Source organism: Leopardus geoffroyi, chromosome A3 (assembly GCF_018350155.1).
Source record: "Leopardus geoffroyi isolate Oge1 chromosome A3, O.geoffroyi_Oge1_pat1.0, whole genome shotgun sequence".
Classification (NCBI taxonomy): domain Eukaryota; kingdom Metazoa; phylum Chordata; class Mammalia; order Carnivora; family Felidae; genus Leopardus; species Leopardus geoffroyi.
In genome coordinates this window covers 119,444,955-119,466,045 of record NC_059336.1, presented here as the reverse complement: position 1 = coordinate 119,466,045, position 21,091 = coordinate 119,444,955, and the positions used below count along the sequence as shown (strand labels likewise).

The 21,091-nt window shown below is 41.6% G+C and overlaps 2 protein-coding genes across 6 annotated transcripts in view; both read left to right on the top strand.

Moving 5' to 3' along the window:
- The window catches only part of SELENOI (selenoprotein I), a 47,192-nt gene extending 36,067 nt beyond the window's left edge, over nucleotides 1-11,125 (top strand). Inside the window, exons 9-10 of one of the 2 annotated variants that reach the window (XM_045447471.1) lie at nucleotides 1,481-1,663; nucleotides 4,277-11,125. In XM_045447471.1, the coding sequence (XP_045303427.1) occupies nucleotides 1,481-1,663; nucleotides 4,277-4,375 (282 nt within the window). In that variant the 3' untranslated portion in view covers nucleotides 4,376-11,125. The remainder of the gene's footprint in view (nucleotides 1-1,480; nucleotides 1,664-4,276) is intronic. The other variant, XM_045447472.1, reaches the window with a different exon arrangement.
- Nucleotides 11,126-11,243: 118 nt separating this feature from the next.
- The window catches only part of DRC1 (dynein regulatory complex subunit 1), a 46,488-nt gene continuing 36,640 nt past the window's right edge, over nucleotides 11,244-21,091 (top strand). For 3 of the 4 annotated variants that reach the window (XM_045447469.1, XM_045447467.1, XM_045447466.1), the window contains exon 1: nucleotides 15,699-15,940. In XM_045447469.1, the coding sequence (XP_045303425.1) occupies nucleotides 15,789-15,940 (152 nt within the window). In that variant the 5' untranslated portion in view covers nucleotides 15,699-15,788. Of the gene's footprint in view, nucleotides 11,865-15,698; nucleotides 15,941-21,091 lie in introns of those variants that run through there. The other variant, XM_045447470.1, reaches the window with a different exon arrangement.

The window sequence follows — 21,091 nt, the reverse complement described above, 5'->3', positions numbered from 1 at the left end:
AAAGATCTGAAAATAATACATTGTATTAAAAAATTATCTCTGAAGGAATAAAAGTAGATTTGAGTAAGGTATTGGAAGTAAAGGAAGCCAGAGAGGTTTTGAGGTGTTAAAATGACAATATGACTGAATTGGAGATAGCATCTCTTCATCACTATAAAGAAACTTAGGTGTATGGAGCTATACAAGGCTATTTTGAAAGTTCTTTTCAGATATCACACCATCTTAAAATCGGGAGAAATTCCTTTTATCCAAACTGTTACCTAGCGGAAGAATGCCTTCTATAGCATCCTTACTAAATTATTTTCCAGCCTTGTCTGACCCACACTCTGAGAGTCCACGGGTTTGGAGGTGGGACAGGGGTTCCGTTGGGCTTCTGAGCAGTTGAGAACTTCTGAACTTAATAATGTCGTGTAACTGTGTTGGCTCAAGTACTGGAATGCTTTTAAATGTTGGAGTGACTTGTTTTGAAGTGCTTTGCTAAATGACATAGCAGATAAAGGGCTAGTATCCAAAATCTATAAAGAACTCACCAAACTTCACACCCGAAAAACAAATAATCCAGTGAAGAAATGCGCAGAAGACATGAATAGACACTTTTCCAAAGATGACATCCAGATGGCCAACAGACACATGAAATGATGCTCAACGTCACTTCTCATCAGGGAAATACAAATCAAAACCACACTCAGATACCACCTCATGCCAGTCAGAGTGGCCAAAATGAACAAATCGGGAGACTATAAATGCTGGCGAGGATGTGGAGAAACGGGAACCCTCTGGCACTGCTGCTGGGAATGCAAACTGGTACAGCCACTCTGGAAAACGGTGTGGAGGTGCCTCAAAAGATTAAAAATAGATCAACCCTACGACCCAGCAATAGCACTGCTAGGAATTTACCCAAGGGATACAGGAGTGCTGATGCATAGGGGCACTCGTACCCCAATGTTTATAGCAGCACTTTCAACAATAGCCAAATTATGGAAAGAGCCTAAATGTCCTTCAACTGATGAATGGATAAAGAAGATGTGGTTTATATATACAGTGGCATACTACTTGGCAGTGAGAAAGAATGAAATCATGCCATTTGTAGCAATGTGGATGGAACCTGGAGGGTATTATGCTAAGTGAAATAAGTCAGGCAGAGAAAGACGGATACCATATGTTTTCACTCATATGTGGATCTTGAGAAACTTAACAGAAGACCATGGGAGAGTGGCAGGGGGAAAAAAAGTTTACAGAGAGGGAAGGAGGCAAACCATAAGAGACTCTTAAATACAGAGAACAAACTGAGGGTTGATGGGGGGTGGGGTAGAGGGGAAAGTGGGTGATGGGCATTGAGGAAGGCACTTGTTGGATTGAGCACTGAGTGTTGCATGGAAGCCAATTTGACAATAAATTATATTTTAAGAAAATGAAGTGCTTTGCTAATTAAATTTTCATTCTTTTTTTTTTTTTTTTTTTCCTTTTCCCTAACTTCAAGTGTCAGCTGATTGTTTGTCAAATGAGCAGTACTCGGTGCCCAACTTTGAATTGGTTGCTGGTTCCTCTTTTCTTGGTTGTCCTGGTGGTAAACTTAGGAGTAGCCTCTTACGTTGAGAGCATTCTCCTGTATACCTTAACAGCTGTTTTCACTCTGGCCCACATCCATTATGGAGTACGAGTGGTGAGTCATCTAGAGCAAAATTGGTTCTATTTGGTTCTTGTAAGTAGTAGAAAAGTGGCGAAGGAAAAATTTCAAAAGAAAGTTGCTTATGAAAGTAGCTGGAAGAATTGGGATAGTCCCTATAAATATTGGATAATATCCAGGTACATAATATCAGATATTGTTTCTCTGATGAGTATGTTACAGTAACTACAAATAACTTTAAAACTCAATAGTTATTATGAGGAGTTCTTGTTTTTAGGTACAAATGTGAACTGTTTTCTTGGTGAATGGAATTGTAAGCTCTTGTGTGCTTTTAGTTATATGAGACCAAGTAATCCCATTTGTTGATTATCTATTTCTATACTTTTAAAAAAATTTTATTTATTTATTTTTAACGTTTAATTTTGAGAGACAGAGAGAGACAGAGACAGAGCACAAATGGGGAGGGGCAGGGGGAGAGGGAGACACAGAATCCAAAGCAGGTTCCAGGCTCTGCACTGTCAGCACAGAGCCCGATGTGGGGCTCGAACTTGTAAACCATGAGATCATGACCTGAACCGAAGTCAGACGCTTAACCGACTGAGCCACCCAGGCGCCCCTATTTATTTATTTTGAGAGAGAGAGACAGAGAATGTGAACAGGGAAGGGGCAGAGCGAAGGAGAGAGAGAGAGAATCCTAATCCTGACATGGAGCTCGAACTCACAGACGGTGAGATCATGACCTGAGCTGAAGTCAAGAATCGGATGTGCAACCAAGTGAACCCCCCCAGGTGCCCCTCTATACTTGCTTCTTTAGCTTTAGGGGAGTTTTTATCAGGAGAATTATAGAAGAGAATGGATTTAAGAAGTATTTTGCAAACCTTAATATTCTCTTCTAAAAAGAGACTAGTTTCAGGGCAAATGGACTAAGGTAGATATAATAAAATGAAAATCAGAGCCATGCAATTTATTTTCTTTTCCTCACACTTTAACATTCTTTTCTAATCATGTATTTTAGCATGGTCTTATAATTATGGTTTTTAATTGTACAGTATTCCAGCAAGGAGATTACTTAATAATTACCCAGTTTACTTAATTATGATCCAGTTATTTTAATCATCTAGGTTGTTTCCAGATTTTCACCATTACAAATAAGGTTGGAAAAACAACAACAAGAACAACAATAACAATCTGGAATAATATATTTTTCTTTATTTTATTTTCTGAGGATAATTTCATAGCATTGAGGTTATGTAAAAGGGTATTCATGTTTTTATGGCTCTTAAAATACTGCTTTTATTTGGTATGCTTGTTTTGAAAGGAACTCTACCATGACTCAGTTTGAGACACATGTCTTCTGTCATAATATTTTAAAATGAGCGCACCTAGGGGCACCTGGGTGGCTTGGTCGGTTACGTGTCCGACTTCAGCTCAGGTCACGATCTTGTGGTTTGTGAGTTCGAGCCCTGTGTCGGGCTCTGTGCTGACAGCTCAGAGCCTGGAGCCTGCTTGGGATTCTGTGTGTGTGTGTGTGTGTCTCTCTCTCTCTGCCCCTCCCCCGCTCAACGCTCTGTCTCTCCTTCAAAATAAACATTAAAAAAAAACTTTTAAATGAGCACACCTGTCATGCCTTTTACCTTGTATATGTTGCTAAACTTCGGTTTCTTCCCTTAGTGTTCTCCCCAAAGCAGCCTACATTTGTTAGAACAAAGTAGATGAAAAAAATCCACGATAACTATGGATTGTGACATGAGGACATAATCATTTATGTTTTTATTTATGCATACTTAACATAAATGCTTTATTTTATGTCAACACTCTTAGGCTTTTATATTTCACATGCATGAAGTAGAATATAGTTGTAAATTTATACTTGTTCTAATTTTTTACAAACCTTCAGAAGCATATCTTTCGGAAACCGTACATATACCAAACCAAACCAAAAAACCTTTTTCGTTAAATTACAAAGGCAGTATATTTTCAGTGTTAAAAATCTGGAAAATAAATCAAAGTAATTGAAAAAAATTCTAGGAATATCTTTTTTGTCGGTCTTTGTGCTCTCTTGCCACGTTTTGCAACTTCTGACCAGAAGGTGAAACTTGCAAGCTACACAGAACATTCATTTGAACTGTTGAAATATAAATGACAACAACAGAACTAGAACTTTGGTAACTGACACATAACCAAGGTCTTGCCTGCCCACTAGGGATACCCTAACCTAAAATGTAGAGATCTGCTTTTCTACTGTTTCATCAGGATTAGGAATGATTATCTAGAAATGCTGTAAGCAGTTGAATAGAGAGTCTATATATGTAAATATTAGACCTACTAGATATTATTGTGTCAACTAACCCAGTAGATTTGGGTGTGAATCTGGGTGGTCTGGAGGGCTCTGGAAGAAATTCTAGATTTGGGAGTTAGGCAGACCCATGTTAAGTCCTAACTGTCCCAGGGTAGTTCTAGTATTCTGTAGAATTCTATGGCCCTCTAGCTCTGTAGCTATCCTAGTCCACAAAAGCCTCTTCGTTATTTCTGCTGAGTTTTGCTGTTACAGTCGGTAAATTGTTGTCTCCAGTGGGTGAATTTTGTGTGCTTTTTAAAAATAATTAGGAATGTATCTGTCACCATCTCATGTTCTGATTTTCTATATAGGTAAAGCAGCTGAGCAACCATTTTCAGATTTATCCCTTCTCATTGAGGAAACCAAACTCGGATTGACTAGGAACGGAAGAAAAGAGTATTGGCCTGTAATCTACAGAAGGAAGTACTGTAAATAAGATGCTTGTAAATATTTCATCCATCACCATTGAACTAAACTGATCTGCTTAACAGACACGGGAACTCAGTGTGTATAGTACTTGGACAAATGATCTGAATTTACGAAATTTTGGACCTACTAATTCCCAACTTACTTTTTATAAAACTGTGTGGCATTTTGGTTAGGCATAATGTACTTTAGACCAGCAAAATGTTTCTAGTGATGTTAGCTTCATGAGTCCATGATGTTTTGGTTCGTACAGAGTTAAAGATGCTTTGTTTTTATTTTTAGAGCCCCCAGATTGGTTTAGGAACACTGATAACATTAAGAAAACCACAAAATGTTTTCATATTTGATACTGTTTCAGTAGTAGGTCTTTCGCTATGGAAGTTATCAATAGCCCAAATCTAATACGGGGAAAAGATAAGAGGAAGTTACTGTTAACCGGAGATGCCAAATGATTACAGAACAATATACAGTTGCCAAATACTCATTTCTCTTTCCCATGGAAATGCCTTTTGTCCTCATGTGCTAAGAGAGCTAATATATATATTTAGATTCTCTAGTATTCTGGCTCTCTTTCTTGGGAACAGATCTTGACAAATGGTTTAATTTAATTTAATTAAAAAAAATTTTTTTTTTAAGTTTATTTACCTAGTTGGAGAGAGAGAGAGAAAGAGAGCACAAGTGGAGGAGGGGCAGAGAGAAGGAGAGACAGAATCCCAAGCAGGCTCCACGCAATCAGTGCAGAGCCTGATGCGGGGCTCGAACTCACGAACTGCCAAGATCATGACCTGAGCTAAGATCAAGAGTCAGACGCTTAACCGACTGCACCACCCGGGCGCCCCCGGTTTAATTTTCTTTTAAAGAGAAATATTCTATTGATACTTAGTAGAGAATGGATCATAATTGTAGCTCACACATTAACATGGTTCATCGTTTAAATGTGGTATTTTCCCCCTCAGAGGCAAGTTGGTGAGATTTGGTGCCTGCAAACTATGATTATATGAATGCATGTGACAGTCCCAGTCCTGTGACAATTACTCGTAAGGAACACAGATAAACTTCCTTATAAGAGAAATTTACCTTGGAGTTAGAAATCTCACGAACCTCCCTATGAATTACTGCTATGAACCTCACTCTGAAATTAGTTTCCTGATTCAATTTGTTCTTCCGTTCGTCTGTCCTGTCTCTTTTTTTGTGGAGGAGAGAGTGCTGTGTTTTTATTTCATACAGGATAAGGAAGTAGAAATTCTTTCTTCCCCAACTTGCCCACTTCTCCACTTCCCCAGTTGAAGAAAACTTTTGAGATATATGCCTTACTTAGTATCTACTCTCTTTAAAATGACTTGGAATAATTTTTGAGGTTTACTGACAGAGGTAAAAATCCCTTTGACTTCAATGTGGTTGTTTTTTAGATGACACCTTCTCATGACTTTCTTTTTGACTTTGTCTCCGTGTAGTTTGGTGGTGGTGAAATTTACTTGCTGATTTTCCTTTATTTTCCACTGAATGAAGTTTGTGCTTGAATGAAGAGTGTATCTTAAACCCTTTTTTTTTTGGATGGATTGCACTTGGATAAAACTGGCACCACTGTGTTGATATGTAATTAAATTCTCTACCATTATTTATCTATGAATGTGACCATCGTTAAATTTAATTATAATGTATTCCTTTTTAAATTTCAGTCTGCTGCTTTGTAAAAATAACTATAATTGATATTTCAGGTTTTAAATTTGTAAATTCTAATCATTGTCATCCAGTTTATTAGAAATGAGGAGTCAAGGAGCTAACTCATGGTTCTGTACTCATTTTTAAAAACGGCTCGTAAAGGTTGAGGTATATCTGGTGACTTTTTCTGAGACTGAAAATAGGTGAGAAATTGATGCAGGAAAATGTGGGTAGTGATTCCATGTTTGTTAGTAACTTGCCATCATGGAGGTCAGAGAATGAATGAATTAAGTAATGGTAACTCTATTTTTTGTATACCTTGTTCTTTGTCATCTGCAAAATTGAACTGCATCAAGTGTTATTTTGGGCCGGGAACAAAGCTTCATTCAAAGGTTTCTGAGCTAATCATTTTACTATTTTGTTGACCTTGTACACAGAATGAGAGTAATCTGTATTATATAAGGAAAGAACTGATAAATATTTATTAAATGACAAATTTGGACCACAGGCTTTCTTCACCTTGTACAGTATAGTTATACACACACACACACACACACACACACACACACACACACACACACCCTTTCTGGCATGGGGTCGTGTCCTGTACTTCTGGGGCTGTTTTACCTCAAAGTGTGTTCTGTTCTCTTTCTACTGCATTAAGTTTATTTGAAATTATTTGTGCCTGTACCGTATATTTCCCTACAGTGGTAAAGAATTATGCCATAGTTTCATTGGCACCGTTAGATGAAAGAAAGGTGGCCGTCAGCAAGGTAAAAGTGAAACTGAGTGTTTCAGAATACTGTGGACTTGTGCATCGTTAGTATACTGCTGACGTTTTCTTGGTTTCGTCTGCCATCTTGAAGTGCATCTCGAAAGCCCCATTTGTTACGTAGTGATACAGCAGCTGAAGCAGGACTTCATTACAAATAGCTCTGAGCATTTGTGTCATGCCAATTACCACCGCATTTCCAAAGTATAAATATAAATATACAAGATCTTTCAGGCTTCTGCATGATGCTTTGGGGGTGAGTGGACCACCCCAGCCTTTCTCCCAGCATACGCTGAGCTGCCTTTAGGGGAGCAATGGCGTGGTTGGCCACACATGCATGTTTTCTGTCCATTTCAGAGTAGAGTGCCTTAGCCAGGCCGGAGGTTTCCTTTGTGTCTCTGCTGACCAGAGTTACCCAGACCTGTGAGAAGTTTCTTGTCAGGTTATGGTATGAAACATGCCCTTTGGTGCTTGACAGAAATTAATTCCCCCACATTTGAGGGGGGCATGGGATAGAAAAATCTTTACCTGACTGGAGTATGTTATTGCCGTCTTTCCCAGTCCTTTACTAACATTCGTGACCGTCAGTGCATCGCACAGTTTAAAATTGTCACGGGTTACGGCAGCGCTCCTCCATTCGCACACAACCGATGCACACAACCGGGTAATACACAAACAGCAAAATCGTCCTTGGCATTTGAATCGCACCATGCTTAAAATGCTCTTAATTCTAATTTTAAAAAAGCTCCGTGCTGATCAGTCTAGAATGTACTTGTACTACTACCAACATGTCACTTACTTTAGTAGAGGTTTGGGGAAGAGGAGTGTACGTCTAGGGTTGCCCACATTCTAAGTAGGTACCAAAAGAGTATTGATCATGATCCGGAGTCTGGGCTCTGGGGGAACATGCAAGAGAAAAAGCAGGCATCGGGTCCACTTTAAGGAGAAAAAGGGGTCACCTTAGTGCCCAGTGATCCTAGTGCAATACAGAATTTAAACTTCTCACATTTCAATTTAAATCGTCATTCCGCCACTAATTTCAAATTCAAAGGTGAATTTGGAAGTTTCCTAAATGCTCAGTTTTCCAAGAATTTATCTTGTAGTCCGTTGAAAAACCTTTGGAATGTACCTTGCTTGCCAAAGTAGACTTTGATTCTATCACCTGTGGAAAATAAAAAGGTAAACTGAAGGTGTTTGAGTCAAAGGCTCCATTTCCCCTTTCTATTCTAACTAGAAGCCTGTGTGTGACTCTTCCTTTCATTCTTCTGGGCTTCCTTTGAACTTGCCACCACCGAGGACAGAGGTGCCAACTTGCTCTGTAGCGCCTAGATATTGCCACATTCCAATCTCCTTGATTGCCTTAGATCTCTTTGCTGGTCTAGGACTGGGAATGTGCTGGAGGCAACAGAATGAAGCCGATGGGCTAGAACTTTTGGCTGTGGGTCCCCAGAAAGGCCAAAAATAAATACAGAAATCTTTGGTTGCGTTGATTCCTATGTTCAGAGTGGCCTTTAGCAGTTCTGGACTTGGTTGAGCACTCTGTGGGAGATTTGTGAAGTCCAGGTAGAATTTTCTTTTTCTTCTCAAGTGTCTTTGTAAGGCAGCATGCCCTTTCTTGAACACCCTGTGGGTGAATAACCTTCCTAAATTAGCTGCCGGTACTGGAACCTTCCAAGAGGAATTTTAATTAGTATGCTGCATTTGAAGCACTTTGACATGTATATTTTAAGTGACAGTTTTAACAGGCAAATGGTGTTAAACTAATCACCGTGAAACTTGAAAGTGTGATGCTCTCTCTGTTTTAGGAAGCTTAAGTAAATTTCTGATTTTTCTTTTATTAATTTTGTGACCCATGTGACTTGCGTAGTTTACTTTCCGTCTTTGACAGTGGCCCAGATGACTGGCATTGGCAGGCAGTTACGCTAGGGTTTCTGGTAAATACTGGTTGTCGAGCTTTTCCAGAGAGAGTGGCGACATGTACCTTCTTCCTCGTGTGAAGCCGTGGGAGTGGAATCTGCTGGCTGATTCGTTGCAGGGCTTCCACAGTGCAAAATAAATGTAACCTTACTTTCTAACCCACATGCTAGTACTACGCTTTGCTCTTCAATAAACAAATATGCGAGAGATAGTAATCTAGCGGATTTTTCTGGTTTGTTTTTAAGCGGGGACCTGCTCTTACGTCAGAGAGATCTTAAATGAGCTAATATTTAGGGAAGCAGAAAATGTTCTGCCATCTGTAGCCGCCTCACAGGTGGCCGGAGTGAGGAGACTGTGTTGCATTCGGTCAGAAAGGCCGGGTTCCCAGAATTGGAAAGTGGCACGTGGACTGGTTTTAGAATATCTTAACAAGGGCTTATCTCTATAGGAAAGTCCATGTGGACCTAACAGAAGGATTGCGTGGTCCATTCACATTGTCTTACTCTTCACAGAATCATTTGTAGAAAGGTAGGCTAAACCAAAGTGGTGCTGTTTTTAAAGCTTGTGAATTGGATCATGGCCATAGAGTACCTAATGCTACATGGAACTTAAAGTCAGTATTAAAGATACCAGGATTGGCTAAATGCTGGGGATGCTTTATGGCTCTTTGGCTAAAGTCTTCTCTTGAGCAGTTTCTATGGGTAACCATTAAAATTTGGAATTGATTTTGTTTTTTTATTAAAACATACACAACTTGCCATGAGCCCAAGATTCTTATATTCTTGACGAGCACTTTTTAATTCCAAGGAGTAAGTTCTTGACCTTACGTGGAACACGTTTAGTTAGTACTTGATATTACTAACTCGTTACCGGAGGAATGTTCATTTCACAAGATCTGTGAATGTTGCATTTTACATCTGTGTGAATTACTGGTATCATTCAGCATCAGACTTTAACAACTGCTGATTGAAACTGCCCACAGTATTAACATTGTAGGTTATTTTGTTTAGATAACTTAAACGAAATGAGTCAGCTTTCGGGAGACAAAGACCCAGCTACATGTAATGACATGCTCGTTCCAAAACGTGCCAAGAAAGCAGACTTCAGTGTTACACTCCAAATTTTAGTTGTTTTATGAAAGTAGCATTTCCTCTGGGTAGTGGGGAAGCAGTGAATTACTGCCCAGGTGCAGACTCCCTGACCCCTACCTCGTCCCCTTCCCCTGCCGTAGGACAAAACAGGTTACATTTGTAGCCACCTGTAGGAAAAGAAATGGCTACTTTTCTGAGTAAGGCTTCGTGCCCTGTGACTAAGGACAGGTGGCAGGCATCCTGCCGAATCAGTTAGTACCTTGTGTGGCTCAGACCCGTTGCAGTTTGCTGTGTGTGGTATTCTGGAACAAGGACGGCTCCATGCCTTCTCAGGTACCTATTAGCAACACCACTTACGCAACTGGAACGTGTGTGCCACAAGCAGAGTGTGTCAGTGAGATAAAGGGGAACACAAAGTCTTTCATTTCCTCTTTCAGATAGTTGAATGGAGCATATTCATAATGGGTCTGTCTAGAACTTGCTGTGTTCGTGGTAAGTAATGTAGCATTTATCTGGTTATGTGTGGTGTGTGTATATATACGTATTTAATATGTACACATAGGTTTTCTGCATATCTATGTATGATATATTCATATATACATGCAGTGTGCTCTTGATTATCTGCAAAATGGTACACCCTCGTTAGATTGTCTCTTCCCGTCGACCTAATCGGCACGTAGCCCCTAACTCCGAAGCCTCTTCCTCCTCTAGAGCCACAGTCGTTCCTACTTGCAGTTCATCTCAATCCCCACGGAAGGCCCTTGTGAAATACGTCTCTTTCTGTTTCCCTTCCACCAGGGATTGTGAGCCAGAAAGACAGTTTTTGAAGAAGACGGCTGCTTCCATCAGGTTTGAGTCTTCTGGCTCTGAATGGTGTTGGGGCCCATCCCTGGCCAGAAGGCAGCTCTGGGAGCAGTTGTTGTGCTCAAGAGCTCGAGGGGGGAAGAGATCTAGCTCTTGCAGAAATGGGGCTTTACAACTTGCTTAAAAGTTCCTTATCTGCAGTGTTGTGAAGTCGTAGACAGTTTGGTCCACAAATAGATCCTATCACTGTTACTTTTGCATCGTTGGTGTTATTGTTCCCCATTGCTGGCCCCGATAATCAAGACCTGACTGTTTCTTGCCAGTGGATTCTGGAAGCCTTGCCTTCTGAACTGGATTTATGTTTATTTCTGCTGCTGTGAACCCCAAAAGTAATGCAGTAGGTTTTAATTTAAAATTGTTTCATTCTATTATTGATAAATATTTATTGTAATAAAAGTAAAGAGTAAATAATTTTTAAATCCTTTTAACTGTTTTCAGATTGTCTTCTTTATTTTTCCTTGGTAGATGCAAGAGGGGAGGGTGCTCTGAGGGAGAAGAATGCTGTCTCAGAATCACTGATTACTTTAGAGCAGCATAGTGCAAGGTTTTTTGTTTTGTGTGTTTAAAGAGTGATCCGCCTGCTTGCTCCTGGGTGTTCTACAACCCTGTGACTTGTTTCAGAAAGCCGAGTACCAGGCAGGTGGCAGTAACAGCTCTTCGTAGTGTCCTGCTCTTGACTGCCCCAGAACTGGGTGCTGGGCAGTGTATAATAATAACTGGGTCACACTTCAATTAGTTGGGAGGGTGGTTGTCTTAAACACATTTTCTCACAGAAAAATGTATGGTGTTAATTTCCCAGGCTAATTCCACAAGAATCTAATGACATACACTTAGTACACCCAAACTTTAGTTCAGCTTATAAATCACAAGCTTTTATTTTAAAAACCCCTATTTTCTAACATTGCTTCTGAGAACATTTCCTATCTTTTACATCGGAAGTGGTTCCCAGCTCTGGCAGCAGGCATTTAAAGTTTTTGTCTCTAACAGGCTTTGAAGAAGGTGAGGGGAAGATGCCCCGTATTTTGCCCCGGGGCTGCCTCTCCAGCGGTGTGCTTTTAATCCCCTGCGCCACCCAGCCTCTCGGTCGCCCCAGCAGTTCCTCCTGCCCTTCTGTCCGCAAATCTCGAACACCTGGCGGGTACCTGACACATAGCAGGCACGCACCAGGTAAGCAGCTTGGGTCCGTCCAGGCTTAGACCCTGCACCTCCAAAGCGTCTTTGCTTTTCTTCCTACTTTGCATCTTTTTTCCTTGCTCCCAAATTTCCTTAAGGAGAACTTGGTATCTGCTCCTTCCACTTGTCTTTTTGCTTTCATTCTGAAAGTTGCTCAAGACCTCCCAGACTTTTAATGCCATGACTGTTTCTTAGTCGTGTTCAGCTTGGCAAGCTTTGGCCCGGGGCAAGTTACTTATTTTTTCTAAGCCTCCAATTCTTCGCTTATAAAATGGGATTAGTAACATGTGCTGTGAATGATGCACGGAGGTATTTGGCACAGTGGGTGGGTGGTCTGAGGTAGGTGCTCAGTTTCTACTAACATCTAGTTCTCTATTTTTTTTTGCCTCTGAACTTTTCCCTAAGCCTGATGACCTACTCATGACTTCCCTTCTTTCCTTCTCTGTACCATCCTTTGTATCTTTTGTTGTCAGTACATGATGATGGTGAGGCAGTTCGAAAAATAACTTGAAATGAATAAAGTAAGATTGCCTGCTGAGAATCGTAGTAAAATTCACACAAATTGGGAGACAAGAATAAGCCAAGAAATTATGTAAATGTCTGATGAATCCCCAAACCCCAATTAAAGCGATCTGGTGTAATTTTATGGATGTGGAATTAAGTATGTGACTGGACTTGGTATACTAAAATCTAGTCTGGAAAAAGACTACGTTGAAGGTAGACGGCCAGCCTGTAGCCTGGCAAAGGAAGCCCATATAGCCAGAAGGGTTTGCATGTGTTACCCCAAACTTACCCAGGGATGGGGGTGAAAGGACTTGACCTACCTAGTCTTTGTGGCAAGTTATACCCATTGTGGGCCCTTGAGTTCATTACAGCCAATCACACAGCATCAAGAAACTTGCCAGTTATAGTTGGATTCCATTTGTAGATCAGCCACAGACATATGCTGGTCTCAAGCCATAAATAAACAAGCTTTGTATGTCAATTGCAGTGTCCTGCTCGAATTAGGGTATCCTTTTTTTCTTTCATGAGCTCATTAGTGTAAGTCCATTCTCAAATCAGCTCTGCTTTTGGAGTAGTGCCTACCAAGGCGGACCAGACTCTGGATGCTTGTGAGTCATCACGGCAGACATCACCTACAACCCTCCCCCACATCCCTCTCACCCGTGACATTGGCCTGCTGCAGTCTCTTCAGGATCTCCTGTTACGACCCTTTAAAGACAACAACACAACAACTGTTTTATTATGTCAAAAGTGATTTGTTATTTGTAAACTTTTTTTAATTAAAAAAAAATTTTTTTTGAGTTTATTTCAAGAGAGACAGAGTAAGCAGGGAAGGGGCAGAGAGGGAGGGGGAGAGAGAATCCCAAGCAGGCTCCACACTGTCAGTGCAGAGAGGGGTGTGGGGCTCAAATTTCCAAACCCGTGAGACCATGACCTGAGCCAAAACTAAGAGTTGGAGGTTCAACCAACTAAGCCACCCAGGTGCCTCGGTAAACTTTTTGTTTAGAATAGAAAATTAAAACCACCTGTGGACCCAGCCCCCCGAGATACCCACTACTTTGTGTTCTTTTTCTTTTCTTGCCAAATCGAAAGCTTTATGAAAGCACTGTATATTTGGGCAAATATACATTTTAATTCTTTCTCCCCCCCCCCCCATGTTTTTATTTGAATTCCAATTAGTTAACATGCAGTGTACCATACAGTGATTCAAAACTTGCATATAATGCCCGGTGATCATTACAACAAGTACACTCCTTAATCCCCATCACCTATTAACCACCCCCTCCCCCCACCTCCCCTCTGGTAACCATCTATTTGTTCTCTATATAGTTAAGAGTCTACTTCTTGGTTTGCCCCCCCCCCCCCCCCACTTTGCTTGTTTGTTTCTTAAATTCCACATATGAGAGAAATCATATGATATTTGTCTTTCTGACTTATTTTGCTTAACATAATACTCTATCCATATCGTTGCAAGTGGCAAGGTTTCATTACTTTTATGGCTGAGTAATAGTCCATTGTATATATACCACATCTTCTTTTTCCATTCATCAGTTGATGGACCCTTGGGCTGTTTCCATAATTTGGCTATTGTAGAAAATGCTGCTATGAACATTGGGGTGCATGTATCCGGTTTTTTTTTTTTTTTAATTTTTTATTTAAATTCCAGCTGGTTAACATACAGTGTAATATTAGTTTCAGATGTACAATACAGTGATTCAACACTTGCATACAACACATAGGATACAAAATCAATGTATAGAAATCTGTTGCATTTTTGTATACCAATAATGAAGCAGCAGAAAGAAAAATTGAGGAATCAATCCCATTTACAATGGCACCAAAACCAATAAGTTATCTAGACATAAACCAAAGAGGAGAAAGACTTATACTCTGAAAACTATAACACAAAGAAAGACATTCCATGCTCCTGGATAGGAAGAACAAAGATTGTTAAAATGTCTCTACTACCCAAAGCAATCTACACGTTTAATGCAATCCCTATCAGAATACACGTTAATTGCATTAAACGTGTAGATTGCTTGGGTGGTAGAGACATTTTAACAATCCCTATCAGAATACCAACAGCATTTTTCACAGAGCGAGAACAAGCAATCCTAAAATTTGAATTTTTTTTTTTCAACGTTTATTTATTTTTGGGACAGAGAGAGAGACAGAGCATGAACGGGGGAGGGGCAGAGAGAGAGGGAGACACAGAATCGGAAACAGGCTCCAGGCTCTGAGCCATCAGCCCAGAGCCTGACGCGGGGCTCGAACTCACGGACCGCGAGTTCGTGACCTGGCTGAAGTCGGACGCTTAACCGACTGCGCCACCCAGGCGCCCCTTTTTTTTTTTAAATTTTTTTTTTCAACGTTTATTTATTTTTGGGACAGAGAGAGAGACAGAGCATGAACGGGGCAATCCTAAAATTTGTATGGAACCACAAAAGGCCCCGAGTAGCCAAAGCAACCTTGAAAAAGAAAATCAAAGCTGGAGGCATCACAATTCTGGACTTCAAGTTATATTACAGAGCTGTAGTCATCAAGACACTATGGTACTGGCATGAAAATAAATAGATCAATGGAACAGAATAGAAAACCCAGAAATGGACCCAGAACTAGTTGGTCAATTAATCTTCTACAAAGCAGTAAAGAATACTCAATGGGAAAAAGAAGTCTCTTCAACAAATGATGTTGGAAAACTGGACAGCAACACGCAAAAGAAGGTAACTGGACCACTTTCTTGCACCACACACAAAAATAAATTCAAACTGGACTAAAGACCTGAATGCGAGAACTGAAACCATAAAGATCCTAGAAGAGAACACAGGCAGTAACTTGATATTGGCCCTGCTTTGTGTTCATTTTTCTCGTGTAGGTACTATATATATTTCAAGTAAAATTTAGATCACATTCTGTATACTGGGCTGCATCTCTTCCTCATGTAATATAGCTTTATGCCTCTCTAGGTCAGCCCCATTCTTGGTGACTGCATTGGCTTCTATCCAATGAAAGCTGGATCAGTTCCCTTACTGGTGGATGGACTTTGGGGTCATGCCAGTTTTTTAATATAATAACTGCAGTGAGCATACAGATACATCTGTGTACCTGTCATTCAGCAAAACACTGGTTGAGCACTTACTACACGTTAGGTGTTATGCTAGGCGCTATTTGTACAGGGCTGAGTGATGTAATTTTCACCCCTCCAAGGTGGAGCCTCGGGCGTATTATCTCTAGGATAAAAACCACCAACTGGCACCACGTTCTGGATGCCAGTAGGCGGAGCCTGAGGAGGCCTGCGCGCGCACTCCAGCTGCGGGTCAGGTGACTGCACCCTGGCAACGGCTTGTTGCTGGCAACGGGGCGGTGGTCTCGCGGTGTTCCTTAGGCAGCTGCTTGCGGCGGGAGGCACCTGCCATGAATCCGCCGGGGCCCTTGGGGGCCCTGGAGAAGGAGGAGGAACGCTCGTCCACCCCGATTCTTGGGCCGTCCATACACTCCGACAACCCTCAGGAGCGGATCCAGGCCCGGCGTCTCCGCATCGCGGCGCGCCTGGAAGCCCGGAGGCGGTGAGCCGGGGGTCCGGGCGGGTCCGCAGCGGAGCGCCCGGGGTGACGGCGTCGCAGGGCGGGGACGAGGCGGGCGCCTTCCTGGGGCGGGAGGTCCTGCGGGGAGGGGCCGGCGGGCCCCACGTGTGAGCGGGACTTGTTTCTCGATGAGATAGGAAAAGTTTCTTCCAGAGGGTTCAAGCAAAGTACGGGATATTAAGACATTCAATACACCTGTAAAGTCAAAGACGGAAATAATAGTCCCTTCAGCACTTTTATTGAGACGCTGCTATGCCATGCACTGTGAGCAATACACTGAAGACACAGGCCGTCCGTGACCTGCCCTCAGAGGTCTTTCTTTCCTCCTTCCATCCCAACCTGCCTGCCTTCCACATGCATTTCTGGAGTGGACCTCAGCTGTCACTTCTGCTGGTCCCAGGGGCTTATCTGGTTGTGTGACACACAACCTCGTTCCCTCGTTCCTGAAGGGTCTGAGACTGATAATCATGACCTTCTCAGGCTAGGGTTGTTGCACCTGTCCGTTCACAGACACAGCAGGCTGTCATAAGGGGGTGCCAAGAGGCACCTGCATAATCTTCTGAATTCCTAAACACCTTCACTGCCTAACAGCACTTATACCTTGTCCTGCTGCTCGGGGTCAGCTACCCTACCATGGTGACTTCTTGTCTGCTGGCCATTGGACACAAGGGGCCCAGAGTGGTGTGGCTGTGTTCCAACAAAACTTTATTTATGGACACTGAAATTTGAATGTCGTGTAATGTCCATGTGTCACAAAACTTTCTTTGTATTTTGATCTTGCTTTTCTACGTTAATAAGCTTCACTTTTTAAGAGAAGTTTTAGACTCACAGCAAAATTGAATGGAAAGCACAGGAATTTCCCATATACCTTCTGCCTCCACACACGCACAGCCTGTCCCACTATCAACATCCCCCACCAGAGTGGTACCTTTGTTACAAATGATGAACCTGCATTGACACATCATCATTACCCGGTGTTCATAGTTTACATTATAATTCACTCTTGGTGTTCTGTGGATTTGGACAAAGACGTAGTGACAAGTATCTACCATTATAATGTCATACAGAGTAGTTTCATTGCCCTAAAAATCCTTTGTGCTCTGCCTATTCATCTGATCTTTTTCTTTAACCATTAAAAAGTGTAAAATGCATTCTTTGCTTGTGAGCCCTACAAAAACAGGTGGGTCATATTTGACTCACCTGCCAGTCTGAATGTATTGGATCCGTGTGATGTTTTGTGGGGTATCTAGATGGTCCTGATCTATTCAGACTATATTTTGACAGCGACTAGAATTAACATGACCCTGTGAATGTGAGGATTATATGAGTATACATTATTATCTATTCCATGTAAATGTGAACTTCCTGATCCTTTTTCCCGATTGAGGTAGAAAATAATACGTTTGGCCCGATCAGCGGCCACCTTGTATGTACCTAAGGCCACTCTAATCTGCTCTAGCAAAGGTAACACACTTGTGTGGCAGCAGCAATCAGGGCTGCTACTTGGGGGAACTTGCAGTATTGACAATCATTTTCTCAGAGCCATCCAGTTTTTGCAGTGGCCAGACCCATGACTTAAATGGAGACTTGATAGGGACCACCCCTCCTGCATCCTTGAGATCCCTAAGGGTGACACTAACACCCACCATACCCCCCCCCCCACTTCTGGTTTTTGATTGTTTTTATGTACTCAGGTGCAGTTGTAGAGGTGTCCATTTGTCCTTCCCTGCCATGATAACTCTTACAGGTCAAGGACTAATGTGGGAATTTCTCAAGTTTCTAAGTATGTTAAGGTCACTCTGGTTGCTCTTTGAGGGAGTAGTTGGAGAAGCCAGAAGTGCAAGTAAGGAGACCAGTTGGGAAGCAGTTGCATTGGTCCAGGTGAGGGATGGCTGGTCTGGACTAGTTAGTGGCAGTGGGTTTGGAGAGAAAGCGGATGTTACTCAAGACATATTTTAGAGCTTAAATTTCTTGGATTTACTGATTTTGGATATGCTGGTCAGAGATCGGGGGAAAAAACAAGAATGGCTTGAACAGCTAAGTAGATGGTAGTGCCTTTTATTGAGATAATGAAGACAGTGATGGGGAAAGTGAGGCAGGATTTGGAAATCAAGAGTTTGGCTTTGGACATATTAAGTGAAGCTGGATTTGGGGAAGGCATTAAAACCTAGCGGTCCATTAGACAGTTGGACGTGGGTCTTAAACTCAGAAGACGATTCTGGATTAGGGCTGTCAGTTAAAAGAGTCAGTAGCATTATGATTGTATTTAAAACCATGGGAATGGATTAAATTACACTGGAAAAGAGGATAAAAAGAGATGAGAAGAGAGCTCAGGCCACGCCCTAGGAAAGGTCTGCATTTAGAAATGGATAGAAAAGGAAACTCTGGCAAAGGGCTGTCTCCATTTTATAAGGATGACACAGAAGGGCCAGTTGGTGCTCGTGGGAAATAAGCGATGTGCACCTAATTTAACACCTGGAGCTGGTAATTTTTATAACACAGCTAATAATAATAATAGCCTGGAAAGAAAAGCAGACAGTGAACGTTTTCTTTGACTGAACTATGAATATAAACAGGCCAGCAAAATAATTCTACAAATAAAAGTAAAATTCGCAATACGAAATAAGAAAATAGCAATGGATCAATACCTTTTAATTATGTTAATGTATTTTTTTGGGCGGTGGAGAGGGGGAGGAAGAAGAAAACACGAAGAAAAGTTTCCACAAGTGTTTTCAAAAGAATTCCGCAAGATGTAGAGAATGATCGTACATAAATGGCAGAACTGAACTAACTCGGCTACGTGCATGGCTGTCACAGGCCAACTCTATTCTCCTTCTCCATGTTCTGTGAATTAACTTCCTTGTTAGTTTAAAGGATAACAGATAGAAAGGTGCTATATCGAAGCCTACGCATATATTATTAAAAGTCAACAGTAACTGCAGAAATTGTTTAGAACTTAGAGCAACAAAAGATTTTTCAGAAAAGAGTGTTTTTATCACTGATCTTGTTTTGTTCCTGGCACATGTTGGTAATAAAAAGCAGACTTTTAGTCCCTTGTGTTGTTTTAAATTATTTAGAGGCTCCTTGACTGCCTCTGGTGCCCACTGCCCTAATTGCTTGGGTCTTGATATGCCACGGAGGTGGAGCTTTTGGGAAGAAGCTGTTAATAGAATCAAATGTCATATAAAAATAACAGAATTAATAGGCTAAAGCTCCTGAAAATCCCAATCTCTACCGTCTCGGTTGAAATTTGAAATTCCTGGGAGATGTGATTCTGGAGTAAAAATGACAGATGGAACACATACATTTATCTTGGATCTCTATCAAAACTCCATTAGCGTGACATTTAAAGGGATTAAATAAAAAAGACATAAACCCACGAAGTCAAGCAAAACAGAAGGACTCAATAGCAACAACACTTCGGGAGCTGAGAAGCATAAGGACAGATGGTAGATGGCTTAGCAGATTCAAGAATATGGAAATATAAACTAGTAGTGAGGAAAGCTGAGCGCCCCCTTGATTTACTCTGCAGTAAGTCTGCAAAAGGCCAGGAGATCGGAAGCATCACCTTCATATGGAAGTAGAGAAGAAGAAGGGGACTAAAATAAGGTTTGGAAAGTTAGTAGTTGGGTGTCAAGAACCTTTTTCCCACCTTGCACAAAAGACTGGGAGTCTGGAGGAAGTAAAATGGAGGGTCTGTGGTTTGGGGCATGCTGGACAGAGAAGAGGCAAGAGCATTGTCCTCAAAGCAAAGGGGGGCGCCTGGGTGGCTCAGTCGGCTGAGCGTCTGACTCTTGATTTCGGCTCAGGTCATGATACCAGAGTCATGGGATCGAGCTCTGTGTCTGGCCGAGCATAGAGCCTACTTAAGATTTTCTCTCTCCCTCTCTCTCTCTCTCTCTCTCTCTCTCTCTTCTGCCCCCCTCTCCTGCTCACACACACCCACTCTCTTTCTCTCAAATAAAAAAGAATTAAAAAAAAAAAGCAGGGGGGTTCTGTGACCATGTGCACACTGGAGATGAGAGTTTGCTTTCCTTCTGCCCATTCCGGAAATTGGGGCAGTTGGAGCTTCACCTCGCAGGCAGGAGATTGACATCTCTCTGTAGAACCTGACCAGCCTGCAAGGAAGGATTTAAAGGCACTGAAAGCCAGATTTGCACACCAGGCCATCCAAGTAGATCGTCCTGCACTGAAGTTCACTGTTAAGCTACACCCTTGCATTCAGAGCTTTCGTTCAGCTTTTCAGTCTTATGGGGATAAGGTAGCCAATGATTTCTAGATGTCTGAGGAAAGTCTTTACCATGAAAGGTAGACACCAAAATGAACACACAGAAAAAGCAACTTAGAGGAACTTGAGACTATGTAGGAAGAAAGGGCAGTCAATACTGATGCAACAGCCTATCATTAAGATGATCCAAGGAGAAAAAAGAAATGATATTGCAACCATGGAACAAGAATGGGATGCTGTTGAAAGAACAAAATAGAGCTCTTAGAAATTGAAAAATGTGATTGAAATGGAAAACTCTAGAAGGGTTGGGAAGTAAAGGTCGTGGAATCACATAGAAGATAGAGCAAAAAGAGAAACCAGTAGAAAAAAAGATTTTTGAAAATTAGAGGACTAGTCCAGGAGATCTAATATTGCTTTCTATTCTTTAAATGTTTGTTTTTGAGCAAAAGAGAGAGAAAGTGTGAGTGGGGGAGAGGCAGAGAGAGAAGAGCCAGAGGATCCAAAGGGGGCTCTGCGCTGACAGCAGAGAGCCTGATGAGTGGTTCAAACTCGAGAACCGAGCCATGAGATCATGACCTGAGCCAAAGTCGAACACTTAACCAACTGAGCCACCCAGGTGCCCCTAGTATCTCCTTTCTGGATCCTTAAAGAAAGGCCAAAGCAAACAAAGGGGAGGAAATTATCACTGAAAGTATTTGAGAAAATTTATTAGAACTGAAGTCTATGAGTTTTCCAGCTGGTGGGGAACACCTGACTGAAAATGTGCAGCCAATGGATGAAAGTAGACCCACGCACAGGCACACCATCGAGAAAGTTCAGTGTTACCAAAAAAAAAACCCAAGTTTCAGCTGCCTGTAGCTTGAAAAGCCAATACTCAAGAGACAAGTTTGGATTGGAAAAGAATA